The following is a 26364-nucleotide window of genomic DNA, read 5'->3' as shown; positions in this document are numbered from 1 at the left end:
TGGAAATGGAAAAAAGAACACATTGACACCGGTGTGTCAGACCCACCATACTTGCTCCGGACACTGCGAGAGGGCTGTACAAGCAATGATCACACGCACGGCACAGCGGATACACCAGGAACCGCGGTGTTGGCCGTCGAATGGCGCTAGCTGCGCAGCATTTGTGCACCGCCGCCGTCAGTGTCAGCCAGTTTGCCGTGGCATATGGAGCTCCATCGCAGTCTTTAACACTGGTAGCATGCCGCGACAACGTGGACGTGAACCGTATGTGCAGTTGATGGACTTTGAGCGAGGGCGTATAGTGGGCATGCGGGAGGCCGGGTGGACGTACCGCCGAATTGCTCAACACGTGGGGCGTGAGGTCTCCACAGTACATCGATGTTGTCCCCAGTGGTCGGTGGAAGGTGCACGTGCCCGTCGACCTGGGACCGGACCGCAGCGACGCACGGATGCACGCCAAGACCGTAGGATCCTACGCAGTGCCGTAGGGAACCGCACCGCCACTTCCCAGCAAATTAGGGACACTGTTGCTCCTGGGGTATCGGCGAGGACCATTCGCAACCGTCTCCATGAAGCTGGGCTACGGTCCTGCACACCGTTAGGCCGTCTTCCGCTCACGCCCCAACATCGTGCAACCCGCCTCCAGTGGTGTCGCGACAGGCGTGAATGGAGGGATGAATGGAGACGTGTCGTCTTCAGCGATGAGAGTCGCTTCTGCCTTGGTGTCAATGATGGTCGTATGCGTGTTTGGCGCCGTGCAGGTGAGCGCCACAATGAGGACTGCATACGACCGAGGCACGCAGGGCCAACACCTGGCATCATGGTGTGGGGAGCGATCTCCTACACTGGCCGTACACCACTGGTGATCGTCGAGGGGACACTGAATAGTGCACAGTACATCCAAACCGTCATCGAGCCCATCGTTCTACCATTCCTAGACCGGCAAGGGAACTTGCTGTTCCAACAGGACAATGCACGTCCGCATGTATCCCGTGCCACCCAACGTGCTCTAGAAGGTGTAAGTCAACTACCCTGGCCAGCAAGATCTCCGGATCTGTCCCCCATTGAGCATGTTTGGGACTGGATGAAGCGTCGTCTCACGCGGTCTGCACATCCAGCACGAACGCTGGTCCAACTGAGGCCCCAGGTGGAAATGGCATGGCAAGCCGTTCCACAGGACTACATCCAGCATCTCTACGATCGTCTCCATGGGAGAATAGCAGCCTGCATTGCTGCGAAAGGTGGATATACACTGTACTAGTGCCGACATTGTGCATGCTCTGTTGCCTGTGTCTATGTGCCTGTGGTTCTGTCAGTGTGATCATGTGATGTATCTGACCCCAGGAATGTGTCAATAAAGTTTCCCCTTCCTGGAACAATGAATTCACGGTGTTCTTATTTCAATTTCCAGGAGTGTAGTTGTTGTACCTGTATCACGTAAGATTTGAACACGAAAATCTTGTGCTATTGCAAAATCTGTGTTCTGTTTCCACACAACATCTCTGCCACAGCACATGATCGGCACAAAATGTATATTTTCAGCACTTCACAAAATGCTTTCGCTCATACCTCCACTCGTATAGTTGAATGGCCACTCTCCCTCTCCACGCATTCAGCAGGTGAGCTTATTTTACATGTGTTAGTGTGATGTGGTAGTTATACTGGCTGTTGGTGACGTAACAAGTCACCACCCAATAAGAGCTCACTAGCCAGTAACAGCTAATGTTTCCTTGATTCTGACTAACCATATTCTTTGAGATTCATATCATATAAAATGTTTGTTGGTGAGTACAGTACATCAGAAATACGTGCAAAAATACGAGAGTGTGTTATAAGTGACACAAGTAAAGGTGGCAGCTGGGCCCCTTTGTCACATATTAGTTCGGTCCAGAATACTTTGCATCAACTGTCCTTTTTTTACATTACTGCCACAACCTAGCAGTAGTTCTACCAAAATTGTGTGGTAAATCTAAACACTGCAAAATGTGCATGCAATACCGATCACGGATTACATCAGCATTTCCTCTCAGACATCTCCCCTCTCCACAACGGCGTAAAATATTCCCTTAACTCTGCCACCACCCATGGTGTGAACTATCTGTCTATTGTGCCACTTGTAACTTGTTCAGTCACATCAAATGTTAGTTGGAAAAAAATGAGACAAAGTTAAGTGAGATGTCGAGAAGAACATACAATTGAGGTAAACCCTACTAGGAAGAAACATACAATCAGGAAATTTTTAGCGTTGATCTTATGGGGTTTTCACAGGGACTACAAATTTATGGTGTGAAAAATGTGAAATTGGAGAATGTAAAATTGAAGTTCCACTGTATAAACTCTAATTTATTTTCTATTACTCAAGTCCTGAATAAAAGCTGCAAATACAAACATCTCAGTTTTCAGAACTGCTAACAGTCTGGAAACTGTATCAATAGGCAGACACAAACAACAGCTATACAAAATGTTGTTTCATACAAAAGAATCTAACAAATGTATGACAGTTATCTCAATTGAAATGTTGCATGAAAAATTAAGACCTCGAAATGTTGTATATGTTAAACATGTACTAAATAGAAATGGCACTGATTATATTGATGACTGAAATGAATATGTATGTATTTATTGTATCTATGGCAAACATCACAAATCTCATCTAACAAATACTAAGGTTGCTGAAATTACTGTGGAAGTAATTCATGTTGACTTCTATGAAATGAATCTCATATTGTTAAAATGAGCAATGTAATTTTCTATTGTTTAAAGATGATTTTTCCCATTTCTGAACTGTTTATTTTCTGGCAATGAAAGATAAAACTGTTTCCAAATTAGAAATTTTAATGAAAGTGATAGAAAATCAGTTTGGGAATAAAGTAAAATATTTACTATCAGAAAATGGAGCCCCAATTGAGAATGCTCTCACTAAACATCCTCTACATGAACTTGGAGTTATTCATTTCAAGACACACCATCACAAATCAGATGAATTGAAAGAGAAATGTGCACAGTTGTCGAGTCAGCACGATCACCAGTATATGCATGAAACCTGAATGATAATCTGTGGGCTGACCAATAGCTGAGCAGTCTTTACACTAAATCAAGTTGAAAGAAGCTCAATAAAAGGAAAAAGTCGCACTGAATTGTGATTTTAACAGGAAATAGATCTTAATAAGTTCAGAAGTTTTTATGTGATTGCTATGTTCTGTTTGAAAATCACAAAGAAAGACTGAAAAGAAATCAATGAAAGGAACCTTTGTCGGATACGATTTGGGTTCACCGTGCTACAGAATCTACCTACCTGATGAGAGGGGCATTGTTATCTCTGATAATATATTTAATGAAAGATTTGCAAATAAAGAAGAAGCTAGAGTAGTAAAGACTTTCACAGGAAAAGTGAAGATTGAAACAGTGTATCTAGAAGAAAACCAGGTATGTTATGATTCACTGTGTGGCGTCTCTGAACAATGCAGTATGTTATCTGATTATGTAACTTAAAATATAGTCTTGCCACCAAAACTACATGACCAATGAAACCTTAGGGAACCTGTCAGATATGCAGGTTATGAAATGAAACCTGTGCAATGCAGTAATAATGCAAACTTTGGAATGATAGGCAAAGTTGAAGATATTTGTTTTTCAGATGCCTTGAAAGACAGAAACTGGTGTAAAACAATATCTGATTACCACAAATTGCTAATAAAAGTGGAGTCTTGTATAATTTCTAAAGAATGTAAAACATTTAACCTGTTATGAAACTTCCTGGAAGATTAAAACTGTGTGCCAGACTGCAACCAGCAGAATTAAAGCTGTGAGGGTGGGTCATGAGTCGTGCTTGGGTAGCTCAGTTAGTAGATCTCATGCCCACAAAAGGCAAAGGTCCCAAGTTCGGTGTCTCGGTCCGGCACACAGTTTTAATCTGCCAGGAAGTTTCATAGCAGTGCACACTCCACTTCAGAGTGAAAATTTCATTCTTTAACCTGTTGCTGGACAGTGTGTACAAAACATGATGGACATTGTAGAACCAGATTAGTTACAAGAAGCCTTTAGTCCTGTAGTGCATTATTAATCAATTAAAGTTTTGCAGCTACAAAGATCTACATGAATCAAGAGGATGGATTCAACAATGGTGCAAATATAGCTTGCAGTCTGAAAAGAGTTTTTATGACCTAAAACAAGTTCAAACTGAAAAAAATTGTTGAACTATGCAATGACATTATGATTTGTTAACACTGACAACAATCCTATCTTCAGTCATGAAAGGAGCTGAAGAAATCAATTAAAATTTATGTCACAGCTGAGACTTGCACACAGGTCTCATATGCATGTATGCTAACCATTACACCACCATACAAATGTAGCTAACACAGCTGCATGGGCTACCCTATTCCAGTGCCCTTCCTAACATGAACTTCAATTCAGAAGCATCATTATAGCATTGTTTACTGATGATGGGCTAATTATTCGAAGGAGAACAGATAGAATTACTGAAGCTTTTGACAAGCTGAATCAGAAATTTGAAATAACTTTTGACAGGATATTTTGAAATCAATTTTCTTACCTTGGAACGGAAATTAAAATAAGTTCACAGGGAATTTATGTAAATCAGTCAACATATACAAAGAAAATTTTAAGATATTTTAAGCTTGATGAATTAAATCCAGTTGCTACACCTATGGAGTGTGGAATGGTGATAGATGAAGAAAATGTTGTCAGTGATGAGCCATTGGAAAGGACCGAACCCTATCAAGAAGCTGTAGGGAGTCCATTGTACTTTGCAACAATATTTCATCCAGATATTAGTTTTGTTATTAATTCCTTAAGCAGATTTATTGGTAAGCTAATGTTAAATCACTGGAAAATGGTGAAACACATTTTTCAGTATCTAAAAGGAACTATGAAGTACAGTATATTCTTTTATGGAGGCTCAACACTGCTTGCGTACGCTGATTCTGATTATGGAGATAATATCTCAACTAGATGCCCGACCAGCAGAGTTCTTATCATGGTAGGAGGACCCATTGCTTGGTATGCTTTAAAAAAACACCTTGTGGCAACTTCAACGGCTGAAGCAAAATACTGACCTCCAGGCAGCGATATTTGTTGGGTATGACACCTTGGATAAGAACTTGGAATTTCAGGTTTGGACCAACTGCCAGAACTGTGTGCTGACAATCTGGTTGCCATATGAATGTTGAAGAAAACCAGTGATGGAAAAGTAACAATATACTGAAAAAATTCCATGAAAATTCATTCAGCAACCTGTTGAAATGACTGGCAAATTAACATATGCAGAAAGTTCTAGTCAACTTGCTGGTGTACTACTAAACCACTACCTCTTATAGTGTTTGAAGAATTGAGAAGAAAAATAATTAAGGAGGAGCATTTGGGTTAATCATTTTCCTATGTTTTGCTGTTATATGTTGTGCAAGATGTTTATGTAAGTGTTCCATAATTTTTAATAATGCTCTATTAATTACTCATTGTTCAGTTAGTTATTTCTTTTCCAGGTGTGTTTTTGTGAATATGTTACATTAAAGACTACTCATTTAAACATTGCCAGATAGTTACTTATCATTACCACAATTTATACAGAAGTCATATGTCAAACATCGTTTTCCATATCTGAAATGGGAAAGTGTGATAAACATATTTATGTATTTTGTTAATGTGTTTTGAAAAAATATCAAAACTGCAGTACTTTTTTAAGGACTCTACACAATATTTCATGTTTGAAGAATTAGATAAACACCTGTACCATCGTTCAGAACAGCGGTGTCAGTAATGTGTAAAAATATCCAATTTTTGTAATACTGTTGATTGTATCACAGTGATTTACTTTTTCATTATAAGGGCAATGGTTGACAATTCTTAAATCATGAACTGTTCCACAGGAACTCTCAAAAATTGCACCAGTTTGGACATACCATACTATGAACTTTATTTTTGAAAAACACATCAACAAGATACATAAACATATTCATCATACCTTCCCATTTCATGTATAGAAAATGATGTTTGACATATGATCTTGTCTAGTGGACTGACATGCAGTACATTTGTCCATGAAATTCACTATGACTGCCTGGCAAGACTCCACTTGCATTTCACCAGCAACATTTTTAATTTCTTCCTTTAACTCATGGATGTTTTAGGATTTATTGACATCCACCAGTAATTTAAAATAACCTCAAAGAAAAAATAGTCACAAGGGTTTAAGTCAAATGATCTTGGTGACCATTGTTGGTCACCAATAACTGAGATGATGCAATCCAGAAATTGCTTATTTTAACAAGTCAGTTGTTTCACAGGCAGTGGGACAAGCATCACTGTCCTGCTGTAAACCCAACTCTTGAATGTCCATTCAAATGAAACAAGGTCACAGAACACTTCTTATCAACACATGGCACTGGATCCCATTGTTCTACCTCACCATCCTAAAGGTAAGGGCAAATGATGCCACCCATCCAAAACCACTAAACTGTCATTTGCTGCAGGTGCATTTGCTTCTTTTGAACTCTACAAGAATTTTCTATCCTCAGATACAGCAGTTCTGTTTATTCACAAACCCATTTAAGTGGAAGTGCACTTTATCACTAAAGATAATGTGCCTTGCAAAACTGTCATCTGCCGAGAAACCATTCAATAAAATGCCACATTTTCTTATTATCAGCTTCTTTCAGCTGTTGTGTTAACTAAATTCAATAAAGGTAGAGAATTTGCTGTACTGAAGAATATCCAAAGCCCAATTCTTGGGAATGCAAAGAACCAATTTCTCTAGACTAATGCACTATCATGAACTACTGCAATGTTTTGCAAAGCTCAGCCAGAACGAGGGTGTCCAGAACTTTAATATTCATTACTGAAACTGTTTTATTGACATTACAGTAAGTCTGTGGACAATTGATTCATTCATAGCTTTATTGCACCCTAAATAACTTTCCTCATTCTGATGAAATATTTTCACTATTAGCACATACCGTGCATTAGCATACTGCTCCATTGTTAGACACACAATGAAGAAATGTGAGAACTTCAGATTGAAGAAACACTGGGAATGTTTATGGAAACCAAAGTGATACACACAGTGTGCTCAAGTGATAAACAAAAATATACTATGCATTTAAAAACCAGCACACGTTTTGGATGACCTTTTAATGTCTTTCTGTCAAAGACGTTAAAATTTGTCACTATACAGAGAATTTTAGTAGTGGTCAGCTACAGTATAAGAAAAACATCAAATTTCATTTTTTATTCTCCAACCAGCAATCTCTGCTAATAAAATGATTCCTCTAGTAGTAGTATTTCAGTTTTAGAAATTAAACAGTTAGATGGAGTTCCAAAGAGCCCATGAAACACTGATAAGAAGTTTAAATTATTTTCTTTATAATTATATGACATGAAGCTGGTTCTGATTTGTTTTATTTATCCTTCTTTTCCAGACCTACTTTGATGATTCAGCTCTCTTCTATGCTAGTGGTGAACCAGGCATTCATTACATTGCTGTCTCCATTAAGAAAAGAGTTATCCATATAGAGATAAATTTAGGAAATGAACCAATAATTACAACAATGGGTGATGATGTCACTGCGAACTATTGGAATAACCTCACTATAATTCATAATGATAACTTAGTGAGAATTTATTGTAACACTGAAGCAAAAGAATTTGAATTGTCTGGAACAAAGAATTACTTATATATAGACCCAGAGATTTATATTGGAGGGGGGCCAGAACTTCATAAGAAAACAGGTATGTGCCATCTGATAAAATAGAGATTTTAAATATTGATAATGGTAATTCCAGTATTAGGATAATGAATAAAACAATGAGGAAAGACACTCACTCACTTGCATGTGAATGAAGGGTGATGTATAGACGAGAAAATCATACTGGCTTTTCAGATTTTGATATTTTCTAATACACTTACAGTATTTACATCTCTCTCTCTCTCTCTCTCTCTCTCTCTCTATCATAATATTACTTACTAGCTGTTCTCTGCCACACATTGCTGCAGTTCAGTCTGGTTAAATACAAAAGAAAGAAATGAGAAAGAACACATTTCTAATACCCTGTATGGGAGCTGGATGTACATCTTAATCTCCTTCTCTTCCCTGTATCTGCCTGTATATATTCAGCAATGGCAGCCAAAAACTTCTGGTATAGCCAATGGCCTTGTCAAGGAGGGCAGTGGAGTGGACAGAGGTCAGCAATGATCTATGGCATGAGGATACAGCAGGCAGTGGACAGCACTGCATTAAAGATACATAATGTTTATTCACAGAATATACAGCCTGTAACTGTAAAAGTGTCATGATGATCACTCTATTGGCAAAAGATTCCGGACTAGCCCCCATTTGGATCTCTGGGAGGGGGTTGCCGAGGGGGAGATGATTATAAGAAAAAGATTGAATAACCAACGAAAGGATAACACTCTATGAGTCGGCACATGGCATGTCAGAAGCTTGTGCATGGTTTGGGAAGCTAGAAAATCTGAAAATGGAAATGCACATGTTCAATCTGGATATGGGAGGGGGGGTCCAGTGAAGTGAAATGGAAAGAAAACAAGGATTTTTGATCAGATGAGCATAGGATAATATCAACAACAGCAGAAAGCGGTATAATGGGAGTAGGATTCATTATCAATAGCACGACTAGGCAGAGATCAAATTACTATGAACAGTTCACTGATGGGATTGTTCTTATCAGAATCGATAGCAAACCAACATCGACAACAATAGTTCAGGTATACATGGTGATGTCACAAGCTGAAGATGAAGAGGTAGAGGAAGTATATGAGAATACTGAATGGGTAATTCATTATGTAAAGGGAAATGAAAATCTAATAGTCGTGGGGGACTGAAATGCAATTGTATGGGAAGAAAAGTTTACAGGACAATATGGGCTTGTGACAGTGAATGAGAGAGGAGAAAGACTAATTGAGTTCTGCAATTAATTTCAACTAGTAATATTGAGAACTCTGTTCAAGAACCACAAGAGGAGGAACTATACTTTGAAAAGCCCAGGAGATGCAGAAATATTTCAGTTAAATTATATAATGCTCAGACAGAGATCCCGAAATCAGGTACTGGATTGTAAGGCATACCCAGGCACAGATATAAACTCAAATCACAATTTAGTAGTGAGGAAAAGTAGGCTGAAGTTTAGGGGACTAGTCAGGAAAAACCAGTGCCCAAAGAAGTGGAATATGGAAGTACTAAGTAATGAAAGAGACACACTTGAAGTCCTGTGAGGCTGTAGAAGCTCTGATAATGAATAGCTCAGTAGGCAGTTCAGCTGAAGAGAAATGGACATCTCTAAAACTGGAAATCACAGAAGTTGGAAAGAAAAACATTGATACAGGGAAGGTAACTATGAAGAAACAATGAGTAACAGCAGAAGTACTTCAGTTGATCGATGAAAGATGGAAGCACAAAAATGTTGATGGGAATTCAGGAATACAGGAATACAAGTCACTTAGGTTTGAAATAAATTGGAAGTGTAGGGAAGCTAAGGTGAAATGACTGAATGAAAACTGTGAAGAAGTCAGAAGGACTGACTCAGTATATAGAAAAGTCAAAACAACCTTTGGTGAAATTATAAGCTAGGGTAGTAACATCAAGAGTGCAAAGGGAATTCCACTGTTAAATACAGAAGAGAGACTGGACAGATGGAAAGAGTACACTGAATACCTTTATGAGGAGGAAGACTTGTCTGATGACATCATAGAAGAATAAATGGGAGTTGAAAGGGAAGAGATAGGAGATTCAGATTTAGAATTAAAATTTAGAAGAAGTTTGGGAGACTTACAGTCAAATAAGACCAAAAAAAACTGGTTCAAATGGCTCTGAGCACTATGGGACTTAACATCTGAGGTCATCAGGCCCCTAGAACTTAGAACTACTTAAACCTAACTAACCTAAGGACATCACACACGTCCATGCCCGAGGCAGGATTCGAAACTGCGACCGTTGCGGTCGCGCGGTTCCAGACTGAAGCGCCTAGAACCGCTCGGCCACACCGGCCGGCCTCAAATAAGACAAAAGGGATAGATAACATTCCATTGTAATTTATAAAATGATTGAAGGAATTGGCAACACAATGATTATTCAGGTTGGTGTGCAGAATGTATGAGACCACTATCAGATTTTTGAAAAAATTCCGAAGATTGCGAGATCCAAGAAGTGCGAGAATTGTCGCACAGTCAGCTTAACAGCTCATGCATCCAAGTTGCTGACAAGAATAATATACAGAAGAATGGAGAAGGAAATTGAGAATCTGTTAGATGACAATCAGTTTGGCTTTAGGAAAGGTAAAGTCACCAGAGAGGCAGTTCTTATGTTATGGTTGATAATGGAAGTGAGATTAAAGAAAAATCAAGACTCATTCATAGGATTTGTCAATGTGGAAAAGGCTTTTTACAGTGTCAAATGGTGCAAGATGCTCAAAATTCTGAGAAAAACAAGAGTGTATAGGGAACAACGGGTGATATACAACATGTATCAAAACCAAGAGAGAACAATAAGACTCGAACATCAGGAATGAAGTTCATGGATTAAAAAGGGTGTAAGACAGGGATGTAGTCTTTCATCCCTGCTGTTCAGTCAATATCTTGAAGAAGCAATGAAATAAATAAAAGGAAAGGTTCAAGAGAGGGATTAAAATTCAGCATGAAAGAATAACAGTGTTAAGATACACTAAGACATTACTATCCTCAGTGTAAGTGAAGAAGTATTACACGAGCTGTTGAGTGGAATGAACAGTCTAACTGGTACAAGATGTGAATTGAGATTAAACCAAAGAAGGATGAATGTAATGAAAAGTAGCAGAAACTCAACATTAGGATTGGCGATCACAAAGTAGATGAAGTTAAGGAATTCTGCTAACTAGATAGCAAAATAACCCATGACAGAGAGCAAGGAGAACATAAAAAGCAGATTAACAGTAGCAGAAACATCATTCCTGGCTAAGAGAAGTCTGCTAGTATCAAACATAGGTCTTAATATGAGGAAGAAATTTCTGACAGTGTATGTTTGGAGCACAGCATTTTATGGCAGTGAGAATTGACTATAGGAAAACTGGAACATCAGAAAATCAAAGCATTTCAGGACTGATAAGGTAAGGAATGAGGAGGTTCTCTGCAGAATCAGCGAGAAAAGGAATGTGTGGAAAACACTGACAAGAAGAAGGGACAGGATGACAGGATAGGACACCTGTTTGAGTCATCAGGGAATAACTTCCATGGCAGCTGTAGAGGGTAAAACTGTAGAGAAAGACAGATTGGAATACATCCAGGAAATAAGTGAGGACATAGGTTGCAAATGCTAATCTGCGATGAAAAGGTTGGCACAGGAGAGGAGTTCGTGGTGGGCCGCTTTCATTAGCGTATTGTGTAAAAATTTAAGGTAAATCAGTCAAGAACTTTTTGAGATTTTTGCTAGTAAAATTTCCCCTTATTACATATTTACTTATTTATATATGTGGAAATATGTATATAAAATCACATGTTTATTCAAATGTGACATTCTGTCAAAATTTTCTAAAGCAATCAATGAAGAACTTACAGAGCATTAAGATTTGAACACAACAACATTTAATTTTAATTTATGCAGATGTATGTGGGTGGTTTAATAGCCTGGCAAATTTCCATAAAAGAATGGAACATTTTTGTTGCACCTTCATGATTGGTAACCATGGATTACATAAAGAATTTCAACAGTGTAGAGTGTACAGCTGATTGTTGACAGCAGTCTGACTTGGTCAGTGTGTTGGCTGTGATTGAAAGTGGAAGAGATCTAGTTTTGTGCTGTTACTAAACATTTTCATTAGAAGGGTTGGACTGCTGGAAAAATCAAAAGAGAATCGGATTAAGTCCATGTGGACTCTGCACTATCGTTGAAGACCATTTACTTTTGGATAGCACCAAAGATGAGGCTTGCTCTAGCTGTCCAGTTAAGACCACCACAAAGGAAACCGTTGACAAAATCCATGATATTCTAATGCAAGACAGCTAAGGTTGCTGAGACTGTAGGCATCTCAGCTGAGTGAGTGCATAATATTCTACACAGAGAACTGGCTACGAAGAAGCTACATGTGATGTGGGTACCGTGATGGCTCACAGTCAACCCAAGCATATCTGGCAGAACATTTCAACACACTGTCTGGTGATGTTTAATCACAACCCACAAGACTTTTTGTGCCGATTTGTGACTGTTCATGAAACCTGAATCAATAACTACAAATCAGCGTGAAAATGTTGGTCATAACAATGGACAAAGGGTTGTGAAAGGGCACTGAAGAAGGCAAAGACCATTTTGTCAGCTGCTAAGGAGATGACCACTGTTTGTGGGTTCCCAAGGAATAATACTTGTAGATTACGTGGAAAAAGTCAGAACCATTACTGGACCCTCCTATGCTTCATTGTTGGATTGTCTGAAACCCGTGGTGGCTGAAAAAAGATCAAGATTGGCATGCAAGAAAGTGCTCTTTCACCAGGATAATGCGCCATCTCACACATCAGTGATGATAATGGCAAAAGTGGCTAAATTGGGCTTTGAATTCCGTATCTCTGTGATACACTTCCATGGATTGAACAAAGCTATGGCTTCGTATACACTCCTGGTTATATCTCCAAGAACAGGGATAGCGCAAAGCAGGTCTTAGTAGCTCCTTAAAAACTGTGCTTTTTTCACAGCTGCCCTTCTTTGTATACATTCTGTATCCCCTGTTAGTCCTATTTGGTATGGGTCCCACACACTTGAGCAATATTCCAGAACCAGTCAAACAAGTGATTTGTAAGCAGTCTCATTTGTAGACTGATTGCACTTCTGCAGTATTCTACCAAAAAACCGAAGACTACCGTCTACTTTACCCTCAACTGAGCCTATATTATCATTCAATTTCACATCCCTACAAGCTGTTACACCCATGTATTTGTATGATTTGGCCAATTCCAACACTGACTCATTGATATTGTAGTCATTTGTTTTGTGAAGTGCATAATTTTACATTTCTGAACATCTGAAGCAAGCTGCCAATCTTTGTACCACTTTGAAATGTTATTATATCTGACCGAATATTTATGCAGCTTCTTTCAGATAGTATGTCATTGTAGATAGCAGCATCATCTGCAGAAACCCTGATAACTGTTGTTCTTGTTGCGGTCTTCAGTCCAGAGACTGGTTTGATGCAGCTCTCCATGCTACTCTATCCTGTGCAAGCTTCTTCATCTCCCAGTACCTACTGCAACCTACAGCCTTCTGAATTTGTTTAGTGTCTTCATCTCTTGGTCTCCCTCTACAATTTTTTTACCCTCCACGCTTCCCTCCAATACTAAATTGGTGATCCCTTTATGTCTCAGAATATGCCCTACCAACCGATCCCTTCTTCTTGTCAAGTTGTGCCACAAACTCCTCTGCTCTCCAATTCTATTCAATACCTCCTCATTAGTTATGTGATCTGCCCATCTAATCTTCAGCATTCTTCTGTAACACCAAATTTCAAAACCTTCTATTCCCTTATTGTCTAAACTATTTATCGTCCACATTTCACTTCCATACAAGTCTACACTCTACAGATACTTTCAGAAACGACTTCCTGACACTTAAATCTATACTCAATGTTAACAAATTTCTCTTCTTCAGAAACGCTTTCCTTGCCATTGCCAGTCTACATTTTATATCCTCTCTACTTTGACCATCATCAGTTATTTTGCTCCCCAAATAGCAAAACTCTACTACTTTAAGCATCTCATTTCCTAATCTTATTCCCACAGCATCACCCAATTTAATTCGACTACATTCCATTATCTTCATTTTGCTTTTGTTGATGTTCATCTTATATCATCCTTTCAAGACACTATCCATTCTGTTCAGCTGCTCTTCCAGGTCCTTTACTGTCTCTGACAGAATTACAATGTCATCGGCAAACCTCAAAGTTTTTATTTCTTCTCCATGGATTTTAATTCCTACTTCGAATTTTTCTTTTGTTTCCTTCACTGCTTGCTCAATATACAGATTGAATAACATTGGGGATAGGCTACAACCCTGTCTCATTCCCTTACCAACCACTGCTTTCCTTTCATGCCCCTCGACTCTTATAACTGCCATCTGGTCTCTGTACAAATTGTAAATAGCCTTTCGTTCCCTGTATTTTACCCCTGCCACCTTCAGAATTTGAAAGAGAGTATTCCAGTCAACGTTGTCAAAAGCTTTCTCTAAGTCTACAAATGCTTTAAGTCATACTATTAATTTTTATCAGCTGACATTGTAAAGTGTGAGTGCAAATGTGATGGGAAAGTAAAGCATTGTTTGGAGGTGCACTTCTGCTTTTAGAACCTAAGCCTTTGCCTTCATTAATGTTTTGCTGCAGATGTAAGCTTCTCCTCTCATAAAACACATGATAAGACTGTATCCTCATAGGCAATTAACTAATGAAAGCCATGTACTGAATTACAGATTTTTCACGGGAAGGAGGTCTGAATGTTCTTCTGATATGTCATTGTCAAAGAGTGGTTGTTGGATATGTCAATAAATTGTGACATTAATAAAACTGATCTGATAATTCAAGTTATTTGTTTGTTTGATAACTTTGTATGGATTCATGATGTTGTATATTCTAAGTCAGCTGTGCAGCACAATGTAGATCACCCTATTGGGAAATCACATCAAAAGCCAAAAAGTAAACAGCGTCTAACAAACAAGGCAGTGTAGTTGGGTAATCCCCTCTGTAATTTCTTTCTTAGTGCAATTGGAGCATTGTCATCCCAGAACAAAGCATATATGTCACTACATACCAAAAGAATATGAGATTACATTAAATTCAACAAATCATTTAAAAGATTTGCATACATGTTTTATAGAAAAACCATCTTATGTAATTCTCTTTGGTTCTATATCTTCTTTCTCTTCCACAAATGAATTAAAAGAATCCAATTACCATTCCTGTCTGTGATATTTCACTAGCAATTATTTCTCCTGCTTGGAGTGTTCCTGTTGCTGTAATCAGGATTGTAGCTATCGTTAAGTGCTTGGATATTTTTCCGCTAGACCAACAAAAATGGACACTGAACTCAGGACCATTTGTCATTTTCCTGGATTCTGAGACAATTACACAACCAAATCAGAAACATTTATAAATTGTCAGTAGCACAAATGTGATGCATGGCAAAAAGTGAAGCATGCCTCACTCATGTGGCAGTGGAATGGCATGCCAATTTATTGAGTTACTTTGCGTCAATCCAGTGGTCACTTCTCCATTAGACTGTGTGTGTTGCATATGAAGCTCCATTCTAGAAGCATTCCTTTTGCCATGCCACATGCTATGTGACTCGCCATGTCACCCTGGTGGACACCCTGCCTTAGATGCAATACATTTAGTTTGTTACAAAGAATTCCATACATGATAGCTTTAAAAGTTCTTATAATGAAAACCTGTTTAGTGAATCAGAAGACACCAGATTTGTGGGTGGTAAAATACAATGTGTAGGTACCAGTCATTGAATGCAGCTCAATACTATAGGATGAATCTTCAGTGTTCTTTGGCTCACCATAATGGATTATAAGGCAATTCAGCAGACAACTTACCATGCTGACAACCCATCTTGCAGTAATATGACAATGCTCGATCCACATGGCTCTTCTGGTCAAACTGACAGGCTGAACAGTGTACGATACATAAGCTGCATGGCCCGTTCATGATTGGAAGCACACTGTGCCCTACTGAACTATGCTGAGATATTCTTCCATTACAAATGTGGTTGTAAGTTGTATTATTATTAATTAGGCTGCATCATTTATTGAGGTAGATAAATACCCCCAACAACATGGATGGGGAGGATCGCTACATATTGTCAAAGACGTAGATGCCAGTTTCCTATCCAACAGGCCACATTTTTTCAGCAGGTGGCCAATTCTGGGCTCAACAGTATAAGCAAGCAGCTAACAGAGAACTGCCATATGTCATCAATGTCTTGTTACAGGAAAACATTTCCCCTTAATACACGTTAACAATTTGTTTTAGCCTCCCAGTAACCTACTAGAGTAGCACAGGCAATAACCTTCTACACAGCTGCTCTGCCACATTTCAGAACCACTAAAATAAATAACTTCTACAAATGTGTAAGCCATTCACTACCAAGGAAAAGAATCCATTGCTTCAAAATAACAAGAAGACACAGGGTGTAATTAATGATTCTAGAGTTAATACTTACACAGCTAAGGGACTTGTGTGTCAAAAGTTGCAATGCCGCTAAGAATGTATGGGGTGCCAAAGGTACATAATGTGATCAAACCTCCAAGATTAATCATCAGTGAAATTGACTCGCCCACGTATTTTCTGGTAGAACATCTGGTGTACAAGCTACACTGCTTGGTTGTTCACATGGAGTCTTATGTTAAAGATTCCACATATAATCTCTCTGTTTACAAATGTGCTTGTACCTGAAATCATTAACATGTAACAGGAATGAATACTGTTAGACATTTGTGACTTAGTGCTGTAATGCTTGTCAACATATTTCAGTACTCTATGAGTAGGAGTAGGCAGATGGGGTGGCAATGGATTCCCCACCTCCCTTCTGTAGCAGCTGATGTGTTCTTTTGAAGCCTTTGAACAAATAGCACCAAGTTCCACACTGCTACACTCGTAGACCCATTCTTCCCACCCATCTGTATTCAGAACGATGTAAATGGTACTTTAGGAGATGTCACTCACATTGGTATATGACTTTTACCTCTGAGTCCAAATCAGAAAACTTTTGCAGAAGAAAGCACATCTGCTGAGAGGAAGGTGGACTGTAAGGGGAGGAGGCAGCCCCATCTTCCCAGTTAAGGTGAAATGTAAAGTGGTTGTTAGAGGTACATAAATGACATGTTCTTTGTAAAGCAACACAGGGAAACAGAACTAGGGGAGTTCCATCAGCACCTCAGCAGCCTACATAAAAACATATGATTCATTCTGGAAATGGACAATAACAGCACAGTTCCATTCCTGAATGTACAAGTATATAGAACACCTAGCAGCAAACTACAACATAAATTGTATAGAAAACTATGCATGCTAACAGATATTTTCATGCGGAGTTGCACAATAATCCAGCACAGAAGAATTCTGTGTTATGTATTGTGATATTCTGAGCTCTCAAGAAAAATAATACTGATAACCTCTAACACACTAACAAGCTCTAGACAGTATTCCATGTGAATGGATACACCAATAAGAACATGCATTAATCTAGACAACCAGCAAAACAAAACTGATAACAGTAAAGGACAACAATCCTTGTTGCTTGCTTGCCTTATGTGAGAAGCTTACATGACCACAGTGGCTGCATGCTGCATCACAGAGGAATTACACTACCAGAGTGGCTACAAAAAGATCCACATATATTACGGCCCATAGGTTCTATCCATGCTGCAGTCATTTATGAATTTCAATCTACATACAGTGGTATCTGTATTGGTGAAACCAAGAGACTGATTCAGAGCATGAAAGGTATGTGTGACTGGGGCAACTTAGAAAATCAGCAATAGCCTATTGCCAACTGGAATTTCATTTTGCAAGAAGCCTTTTGCTTCCTCACCAACAATTTATGTGATGGTGAAAAATGAGAAAGGCCATTGAGATAATGAAATATCCCAACAACATCAACAGGGAGAATGGCTACAAATTGCAGTATTTATTTTCCATTCTTCACATCCCAGTGGACCTAGTGTGTCCATCAGCCAGCAGGTCCTCAGGAACCAAGTTCAACAGTATAAGTAAATAATCACAAGAGAACTGCCATGCAGTTAAAAGTCTTGTGGTAGAAAAATGTTACCCCTGTGTACAAGCTTCAAATTTGCTATTGCCTGCCAATCCCTCGCTGGAGTAACATAGGCAATAGCCTTATGTGTAAGCACCCCTACACAAGTGCCTTGACTTTGGACTGTACAATAACACTCCATAATGTGATGTTGGTAGTCACTTGACAACTGAAACTGGATGGTAATTGGGAAGACCATCTCAGAATCGAGTTTAGTCACTGTGAAGAGATCACTGCAAAGATGATCAAAATGTCAGTTTTATAGTTTCACTGTTTGTAGTTTTACTGGTTAACAGTGATGAAGCCTAATAACCAGACTCTTTTTATTCAAACATAACTGCTACTTATCCACCTGTAGTATAGTGTGATCTTCAAACAGTGGTGATTGATGCATGTTGAGGCACGGACGAGGATTGTGTTGTTGACGATTCCAAGTGAAGTTGCGGTATGCGCACGTGTGTGCCTTCCTCTTGAAGAAAGCATATATCTTGCAAATTAAGACTCTCACTTCCTTTTGTGGAATGTATCACTAACCACCGTATCAACAATGACAGCTCACAACAAATGGAACAAAAATTCCTTAAAAAATTTGCTAGATAACATTTAATGCTCACATTAGCTACAGCATTCAGAGCAGAGCATTCAGAACACTACTGAACTCTCATTGGCTGTTGGAGAATGTGTGACATAGATGCACAGAACAAACCTAAACTCAACCACTATTGTTTGCTGAACAACTTTTCATGGAGTTTTCACAGGTAACTTCAGCATAACTTGAGGCAATTAATAGGCTTTATTTTATCAAAATCAGATACAAATGAAAAATAAAAATAAAGTAAAAAAATTAAAATAAAAAAATCATAATTTAAAATTCTGGGGGTCTGCTTCGCTTAGTAATTTGAATGTTTATCTTAGTGATAGCATAATACATCAAAGAACCAACAGATGGTGCTGCTAGTTTTGTAGTACACCAAAGAACCAATAGATGCACAGTTAGTTCTTTGTTTTTTTCCCCCTCAGGGACAGGAGTGTTCTCAGAAATTCACATCAGTGATTTAATTAAGTGCCACAATCTTATCATTGTGAATGCAAGCTAAGATTGGATTTACTTTGCTAGGATATATGAATTTAGTGACGTCCATTTGTGCAATATAAACTTGAGGATATTGCTTCTTTTGATAAGTTTCTTTCATATTTGACTTCTTGGCTGTAGAAAATTAATTTAGGCAAATTGATCATGTAAGGGTCCTGTTTTTACCAACTGAGGTACAGCATACTAAAAAGCAATGCTATGCAAATGCCCTTTTTAACTTCCATTGCAAAGGATGGGGATATAGCTAATATTTCAGTATGGTTTGATAGTACTTTATGCATTCTGTGCCCTCCTTGCTCCCAAATCCCCAGCCTCCTCCCATATGTCACACTACTGGAAGATGAGGTTGTTGTATTCATTGTTATCCAATATAAGACAGAGAAACAGTGAAAAATACTTTTATGGCTCTGCTGCTGAGAACCGTATCACCAATTATAACTGTTTCACCTCCACATATCAAATTATCTGTAGCATTAAACTAAGCATAAGTGTGGCAAAACATGAGTGGTCACGACACATCACAGTCATACTTAAATGGTGGCCATTGCATTCTCTGACAGATCTCATCTCAGTCTTGCTGCACTAGATGATCAAATCAGGTTTTGGTTCCATTGCTGATACAACAATGGGCCAACCCTCAACACTTGATACTATGGTTTTTGGTAACATGACTTATAAATTCTATCTATTCTTCTGTTTCTTAAAAGTGTAGAAACATTAAATAAATTTTATGGTTCTGGAGTACAAAAGAGGCTTCAGATAGAAACATTAGGGGAGAAAATCCACCTTACTTGAATGTGTGTTAAATGAAGGCACTCATGTTATCCATTTCAAACTCTGACTGAATTGGCAGGTGCTATACCCATTTGTGCAGAGAAGCTATTCACATATATGACCATATTAACATTTTTACAAGTAAGGTAGGAAGCCTAAAAGTAAAGGTATATGGATGTTACATCTCAGCATATAAACAACTCAAGTGTAAAAAGACCAAAAATCATTTCATGCATTATTAGAACTTTCATCTGCAGTTACAACATTGGTTTGGTGATATTTAAAGCCTATTTTAGTTCAGTAGCTCTAATCAGTGATGGAAATTCTACTGATGTGAAAGTAGGCCATCGGTGTTTGCTATCAGATCATGATGCACAAATTTTAAGTCTAAAAGATTTTTGTGCTGCAACACATGTTAAATATAGTTACCAACTTTTTAGGAAAGCTGATCCAGTTGCTGTACAGACTTTTGTAAACCTTATCAAGGAACAAGAGTGGCAAGATGTTTATAGTGCTGATACAGTAGACGATAAATATAATGCTTTCCTCAAGACTTTTCTCGTGCTCTTTGAAAGTTGCTTTCCGTTAGAACGTTCAAAACAGGGTACTAGCACAAACAGGCAGCCTGGGTGGCTGACTAAAGGGATAAGAATATCTTGTAGAACAAAGTGGCAATTATATCAAAACGTTAGAAACAGTCACAATCTAAATGCAGCAGCCCATTACAAACAGTATTGTAAGGTGCTTAAAAAAGTTATTAGGAAGGCAAAAAGTATGTGGTATGCAGATAGAATAGCTAAGTCTCAGGATAAAATTAAAACCATATGGTCAGTCGTAAAGGAAGTGGCTGGTCTGCAGAGACAGGTCGAGAATATAGAATCAGTGCGTAGTGGGGATGTCCGTGTTACTGATAAGTCGCATATATGTACAGTACTTAATAATCACTTTCTGAATATAGCAGGTGAACTAAATAGAAACCTAGTCCCAACAGGGAATCATATAGCGCTCTTAGAAAAAAGTGTTCCGAGACTGTTACCTGAAATGCTCCTCCATGATACTGACAAGAGGGAGATTGAGTTAATAATTAAATCACTAAAGACCAAGAACTCTCATGGATATGACGGGGTATCTAGCAGAATACTGAAGTATTGTTCCACGTATGTTAGCTCAGTACTTAGCCATATCTGTAACTTTTCCTTTAGGAGTGGTCGGTTTCCTGACCGATTAAAGTACTCGGTAGTGAAGCCACTTTATAAAAAGGGAGACAGGGATAATGTTGACAACTATAGACCTATTTCTATGCCATCGGTGTTTGCTAAAGTTATCGAGAAGGTTGTATATACAAGGTTACTGCAGCATTTAAATTCACATAATTTGCTGTCAAATGTACAGTTTGGTTTTAGAAATGGCTTAACAACTGAAAATGCTATAGTCTCTTTTCTCTGTGAGGTTTTGGACGGATTAAATAAAAGGTTGCGAACGTTAGGTGTTTTCTTTGATTTAACGAAGGCTTTTGACTGTGTTGACCACAAAATATTACTGCAGAAGTTGGAACATTATGGAGTAAGGGGAGTAGCTTACAATTGGTTCGCCTCCTACTTTAAGAACAGAAAGCAGAAGGTAATCCTCCGCAATATTGAGAGTGGTAATGATGTTCAGTCCCAATGGGGCACTGTTAAATGGGGCGTTCCCCAAGGGTCGGTGCTGGGGCCACTGCTGTTTCTTATTTATATAAATGATATGCCTTCTAGTATTACAGGTGATTCAAAAATATTTCTGTTTGCTGATGACACCACCTTGGTAGTGAAGGATCTTGTGTGTAATATTGAAACATTATCAAATAATGTAGTTCATGATATAAGTTCGTGGCTTGTGGGAAATAATTTGATGCTAAATCACAGTAAGACTCAGTTTTTACAGTTTCTAACTCACAATTCAACAAGAACTGACATTTTAATCAGACAGAATGGGCATGTTATAAGCGAGACGGAACAGTTCAAGTTCCTAGGCGTATGGATAGATAGTAAGTTGTTGTGGAAAGCCCATATTCAGGATCTTGTTCAGAAACTAAATGCCGCTTTATTTACCATTAGAACAGTATCTGAAATAAGTGACATTTCAACACGAAAAGTAGTATACTTCGCATATTTTCATACGCTTATGTCATATGGTATTATTTTTTGGGGTAATTCTTCTGATTCAAAAAGGGTATTTTTGGCTCAAAAACGGGCTGTTCGAGCTATGTGTGGTGTAAGTTCGAAAACCTCTTGTCGACCCCTATTCAATAGTCTGGGAATTTTGACATTGCCCTCACAGTATGTATTTTCTTTAATGTCGTTTGTTGTTAGCAATATTAGCTTATTCCCAAGAGTTAGCAGCTTTCACTCAGTTAATACTAGGCAGAAATCAAATCTGCATGTGGAATGCACTTCCTTGACTCTTGTGCAGAAAGGAGTGCAGTATTCTGCTGCATCCATTTTCAATAAGCTACCACAAGAACTCAAAAACCTTAGCAGTAGCCCAAACACTTTTAAGTCTAAACTGAAGAGTTTCCTCATGGCTCACTCCTTCTATTCTGTCGAGGAGCTCATGGAAGAGCTAAAAAATTAAGCAAATTCCAGTGTTACTTTCTTGATTTTCTTTATTTAAACTAACGACTTGTCGCCTGAATATGTTTCTTATATTTCATTTCATTCTGTTTCTACAATCGTGTTATAATTTCATGTATTGACTCGTTCCATGACCATGGAGACTTCTCCTAAATGTGGTCCCACGGAACAATAAATAAATAAATAAAATAAATAAATAAACAGATTATGCAGTGGTTATTCACCATACATACAGTACTTCAAGCATTAAGAACAGTACTATAATTTTTAAATTATGGCTATAGTTTAATACTACCCTGAAATCCCTAATCTAGGTTCAGAATCAGTTGCTAATCTAGCCAAGGGATCAGATCTAATCCAGATCTGGTCATCATGACTTCATTTTTCTACAGTTGTCCTAAATCCTGCCATATGGATGGTATGACTTTCCGTATATTCACTATGAAGTACTTGCCTGATTTTTGTCCTGCTTAGATAGTGCTCCATCAACTTACCATTAGCAAGATATTCAGGTGTAAAAGAACATATGTGGGCATAATCTCTTCAAAATTTTAACTATTAATTCCTTTAATTTGTAATTTATTGTGTATGCATTATTTTTTACAGGTCTGGCATCTCACAATAACTTTGTGGGGAGTTTGAAATATGTTTTCTTTAATGAAATTTCAATTCTCTATGAACTGAAGAAAGGAAATCCAAAAGTTCATTACATTGGTGTTCTGGAGCCAGAATTTGAAGAAACAAAGGTTGAAGTTATACCATTGACTCTTCCATTCCCATCAGCTCATATTAAGTGGTATTTAAATGATACTGACACTTTGTCACTGAAATTTGACTTCAAAAGCAGCCAGCCAACTGGAGTTCTTGCTGTGTCCAATATTACAACACCATCTGGTCATGGATACTGGGAGGTATTCAAACAAAAGTAACTTTTATCTATAAATTTGAGACTGTAATTATAACAAAAAGAAGATAAAGTGAGGTGAAGATTGGATCTAGTTAAAATGCAGTGCCAGCACACTGCAGCCATCTAGGACAATGTATCTGTATAAATGTGAGAGGTCTGTTCAAAAAATTCCAGAACTTTGTCCACAAACTTTTTTTGCACTTACCTCTTACTTATTGTGCATGGTCTCCTTCAAAATACTCTCCTCCACTATTGATACAGTGCTCCCAGCATCGTTTTCACTTTCAAAAGCAGTCTTGGTACACCTCTTGCTGGATCACATGAAAAACTGTCTATGAATTTTCTTTTATCTCGTCTACTGTTGCAAATCTTCATTTTTTCAACAGGGTTTTCAGCTTTGGAAATAAAAAAAAAGTCCACAAGTGCCAGGTCTGGAGAGCACAGAGGATAAGGCAGCACAGTTATTTCGCTTTTTTGCAATAGTCGTGTACCAACAGGGATGATGCAAGAGCCAGGAATTGTCTCACCGCATTTCAGGTCGTTTCCTTCTCACATTTTCTCACAGGCATTCCAACACATCTCAATAGTACCATTGATTAACAGTTTGTCACTGTCGCATCAATTCATGATGAACTAATCCTACAAAGTCAAAGAAAGCTATCAGTATGGCTTTGACAATTGTCCTGATCTTATGAGCTTTGCCTCGTCTTGGAGAACCTTTCTCAATGCATAGTGAAGATTGAACCTTGGTCTCAGAATCATAACCATAGACCCACAGCTCATCACCATTTATGATTCTTGTAAGCAAAAACTTGTCCTCGTTTGCATGATCCAAAAACTCTTCACAGATTGCAAGGCAAAGGCCTTTTTGGTCTTGACTCATGCACTTTAGGACAAACATGGTGGCAACATGATGCTTTCTAAGATGCTGTGTCAGGATTTCATGACATGTTACATTCTTCTGCAATCTCTCGGTCAGTCTGTCTTCAACTGGTACCCAGAATTTTGTTTATGTTCCTGACACAAGCGTCATCCTGAATGAGGGTCATCTTTAATGTCTGTCCGGCCATTTCCAAACCATGTCAACCACTCATAACACTGACTACGGCTTAAGCACTCATCACCGTAGGCTTCCTGCATAATCTGGTGTGACTCTATGAAGGTTTTCTTGAGTTTTATGCAAAATTCAATGCAGACACATTGCTCCTCTAACTCTGCCATCTTGAAATTCACAAGCTGTGCGACACTATGATCTACTCGGTGCAGCACTGAACAATAAATAATAGACATATGACAATGAAACTTCTGGCAGTTATATATTAAACATAGGTTTGCACAGGGATGCCACCACCATTTCGCTCCAATATACCATTGGTTTGAATTTATGTAAGTTACAAAACTTTTTGGACAGACCTCCTATGTATACTCCATATCTTTGAACAAGGGTTCATCCAAAATCTAACATTTTCAGTCTTGTTTATGTGTCAGTTGATGACTCAATGCCTCAACAATCTGATGATTTATTACCTTTACTCCTTGAAGATAATATAGGATTCCTGCATGCTTTCTTCTAGATATTTTATTCTTCTTTTACAGTTTTCATAGAAAAAAGCCAAATCATAAGGTCACTCTAAAAGGCAAAAAATAATTACTTGACTTAATAGACAGTACATTAGCTAACAAGTCACTCTTCAGCAAAACATACAAACATACAACATTTTTAACTGTAAAAAATTTAAAAGGAAGACATGAATAATATTAGATGCAATAGAAGGTGAGTTATGTGCATAGTTGAGAAAGGATAGAAAAGAATTAGGAAAGAGATTACTCACTAATGATAAGCCAATATGGATCCTGAATGAACAGTGTTGGTGCATGAATACTATAGCTTCTTTATTGAAACCTTCATTCGGCAAGAGCACAATGTAGAAAACAGTGATTACCAGTGTCAACTTCTTAAATGCTCATCTTCAGGTGTGGAAGTTGTTGTAAAAATCACAAATTAGAAATACTTTAGAATACAACAGTGTCACAAGAATAATTATGCATAAGCTGTTGGGAGAACATAACAGGTCACAAACATGCAGTTCCTGCATCAAGAGAATAGGTAAGACACTTCAGCATTTCAGTGTTAACATGCTGAAGGAAGTGTCCACTGGAGAACACAATAGAATAAAATTAATGATATGGTTATAATAGAGGGAAACATTCTACGTAGGAAAAATATATCTAAAAACAAAGATGATGTGACTTACCAAATGAAAGTGCTGGCAGGTCGACAGACACACAAACAAACACAAACATACACACAAAATTCAAGCTTTCGCAACAAACTGTTGCCTCATCAGGAAAGAGGGAAAGAGGGAAGGAGAGGGAAAGACGAAAGGATGTGGGTTTTAAGGGAGAGGGTAAGGAGTCATTCCAATCCCGGGAGCGGAAAGACTTACCTTAGGGGGAAAAAAGGACGGGTATACACTCGCACACACACACATATCCATCCACACATATACAGACACAAGCAGACATATTTAAAGACAAAGAGTTTGGGCAGAGACCTGCCAGCACTTTCATTTGGTAAGTCACATCATCTTTGTTTTTAGATACATAGAATAAAATTATATGGATATGATCCAAAGCCAATGGAACGAAGCTATGTGCAATAAAATCCCAGTTACAGCATACCTTACAATTGTATTTAAAAACTGGGTAAGTGAAACATACTGTATAAACATCATTGTAGCAAGTTGAATGTGACATAAGTCAAGTCATCTTGCCTGGCCACAGTGTCAGACAAAGTTGACAAGGTCAAGGCAGCAAACAGACTGACTGCTATTGTGTACATGGGTTCACAGTTTAGTGGAGATACCACCAGGTGGCAGTGCAGCATAATAAAGTAGAAATATAATGTAATACAATAATTAAAATGAGGAAAACAGTACACAGTAATTTAAAAAACAAATAATAAATTATCGAAGAAACTTCAGAAATTTGGCTTATTGTCACAGGAATTTGCACACACATATAAAAACTCAAAAAGATTTTTTGACATGTTACCCCCCTACTGATTCTGGCGATGCCAAGCTGATAATTAATCAAGTTCTTCCCATGTTCAGTGAAACATGTCCCTATCAATCAGATCAAACACACTGTTGATGCAAGTTCATAATCCTGGTAGGTTTGTTGG

The 26364-nt window shown here is 38.2% G+C and overlaps 1 protein-coding gene across 1 annotated transcript in view; it reads left to right on the top strand.

The window, feature by feature from the left end:
* Window positions 1-26364, top strand: part of LOC126251538 (axotactin) — a 611191-nt gene that overhangs the window by 311051 nt on the left and 273776 nt on the right. The window contains exons 11-12 of the mRNA XM_049952046.1: window positions 7437-7746; window positions 22880-23184. Of these exons, the coding sequence (XP_049808003.1) occupies window positions 7437-7746; window positions 22880-23184 (615 nt within the window). The remainder of the gene's footprint in view (window positions 1-7436; window positions 7747-22879; window positions 23185-26364) is intronic.

This window comes from Schistocerca nitens, chromosome 4 (genome assembly GCF_023898315.1).
Source record: "Schistocerca nitens isolate TAMUIC-IGC-003100 chromosome 4, iqSchNite1.1, whole genome shotgun sequence".
NCBI lineage: Eukaryota > Metazoa > Arthropoda > Insecta > Orthoptera > Acrididae > Schistocerca > Schistocerca nitens.
This window is presented reverse-complemented; position numbering and strand designations above follow the sequence as displayed.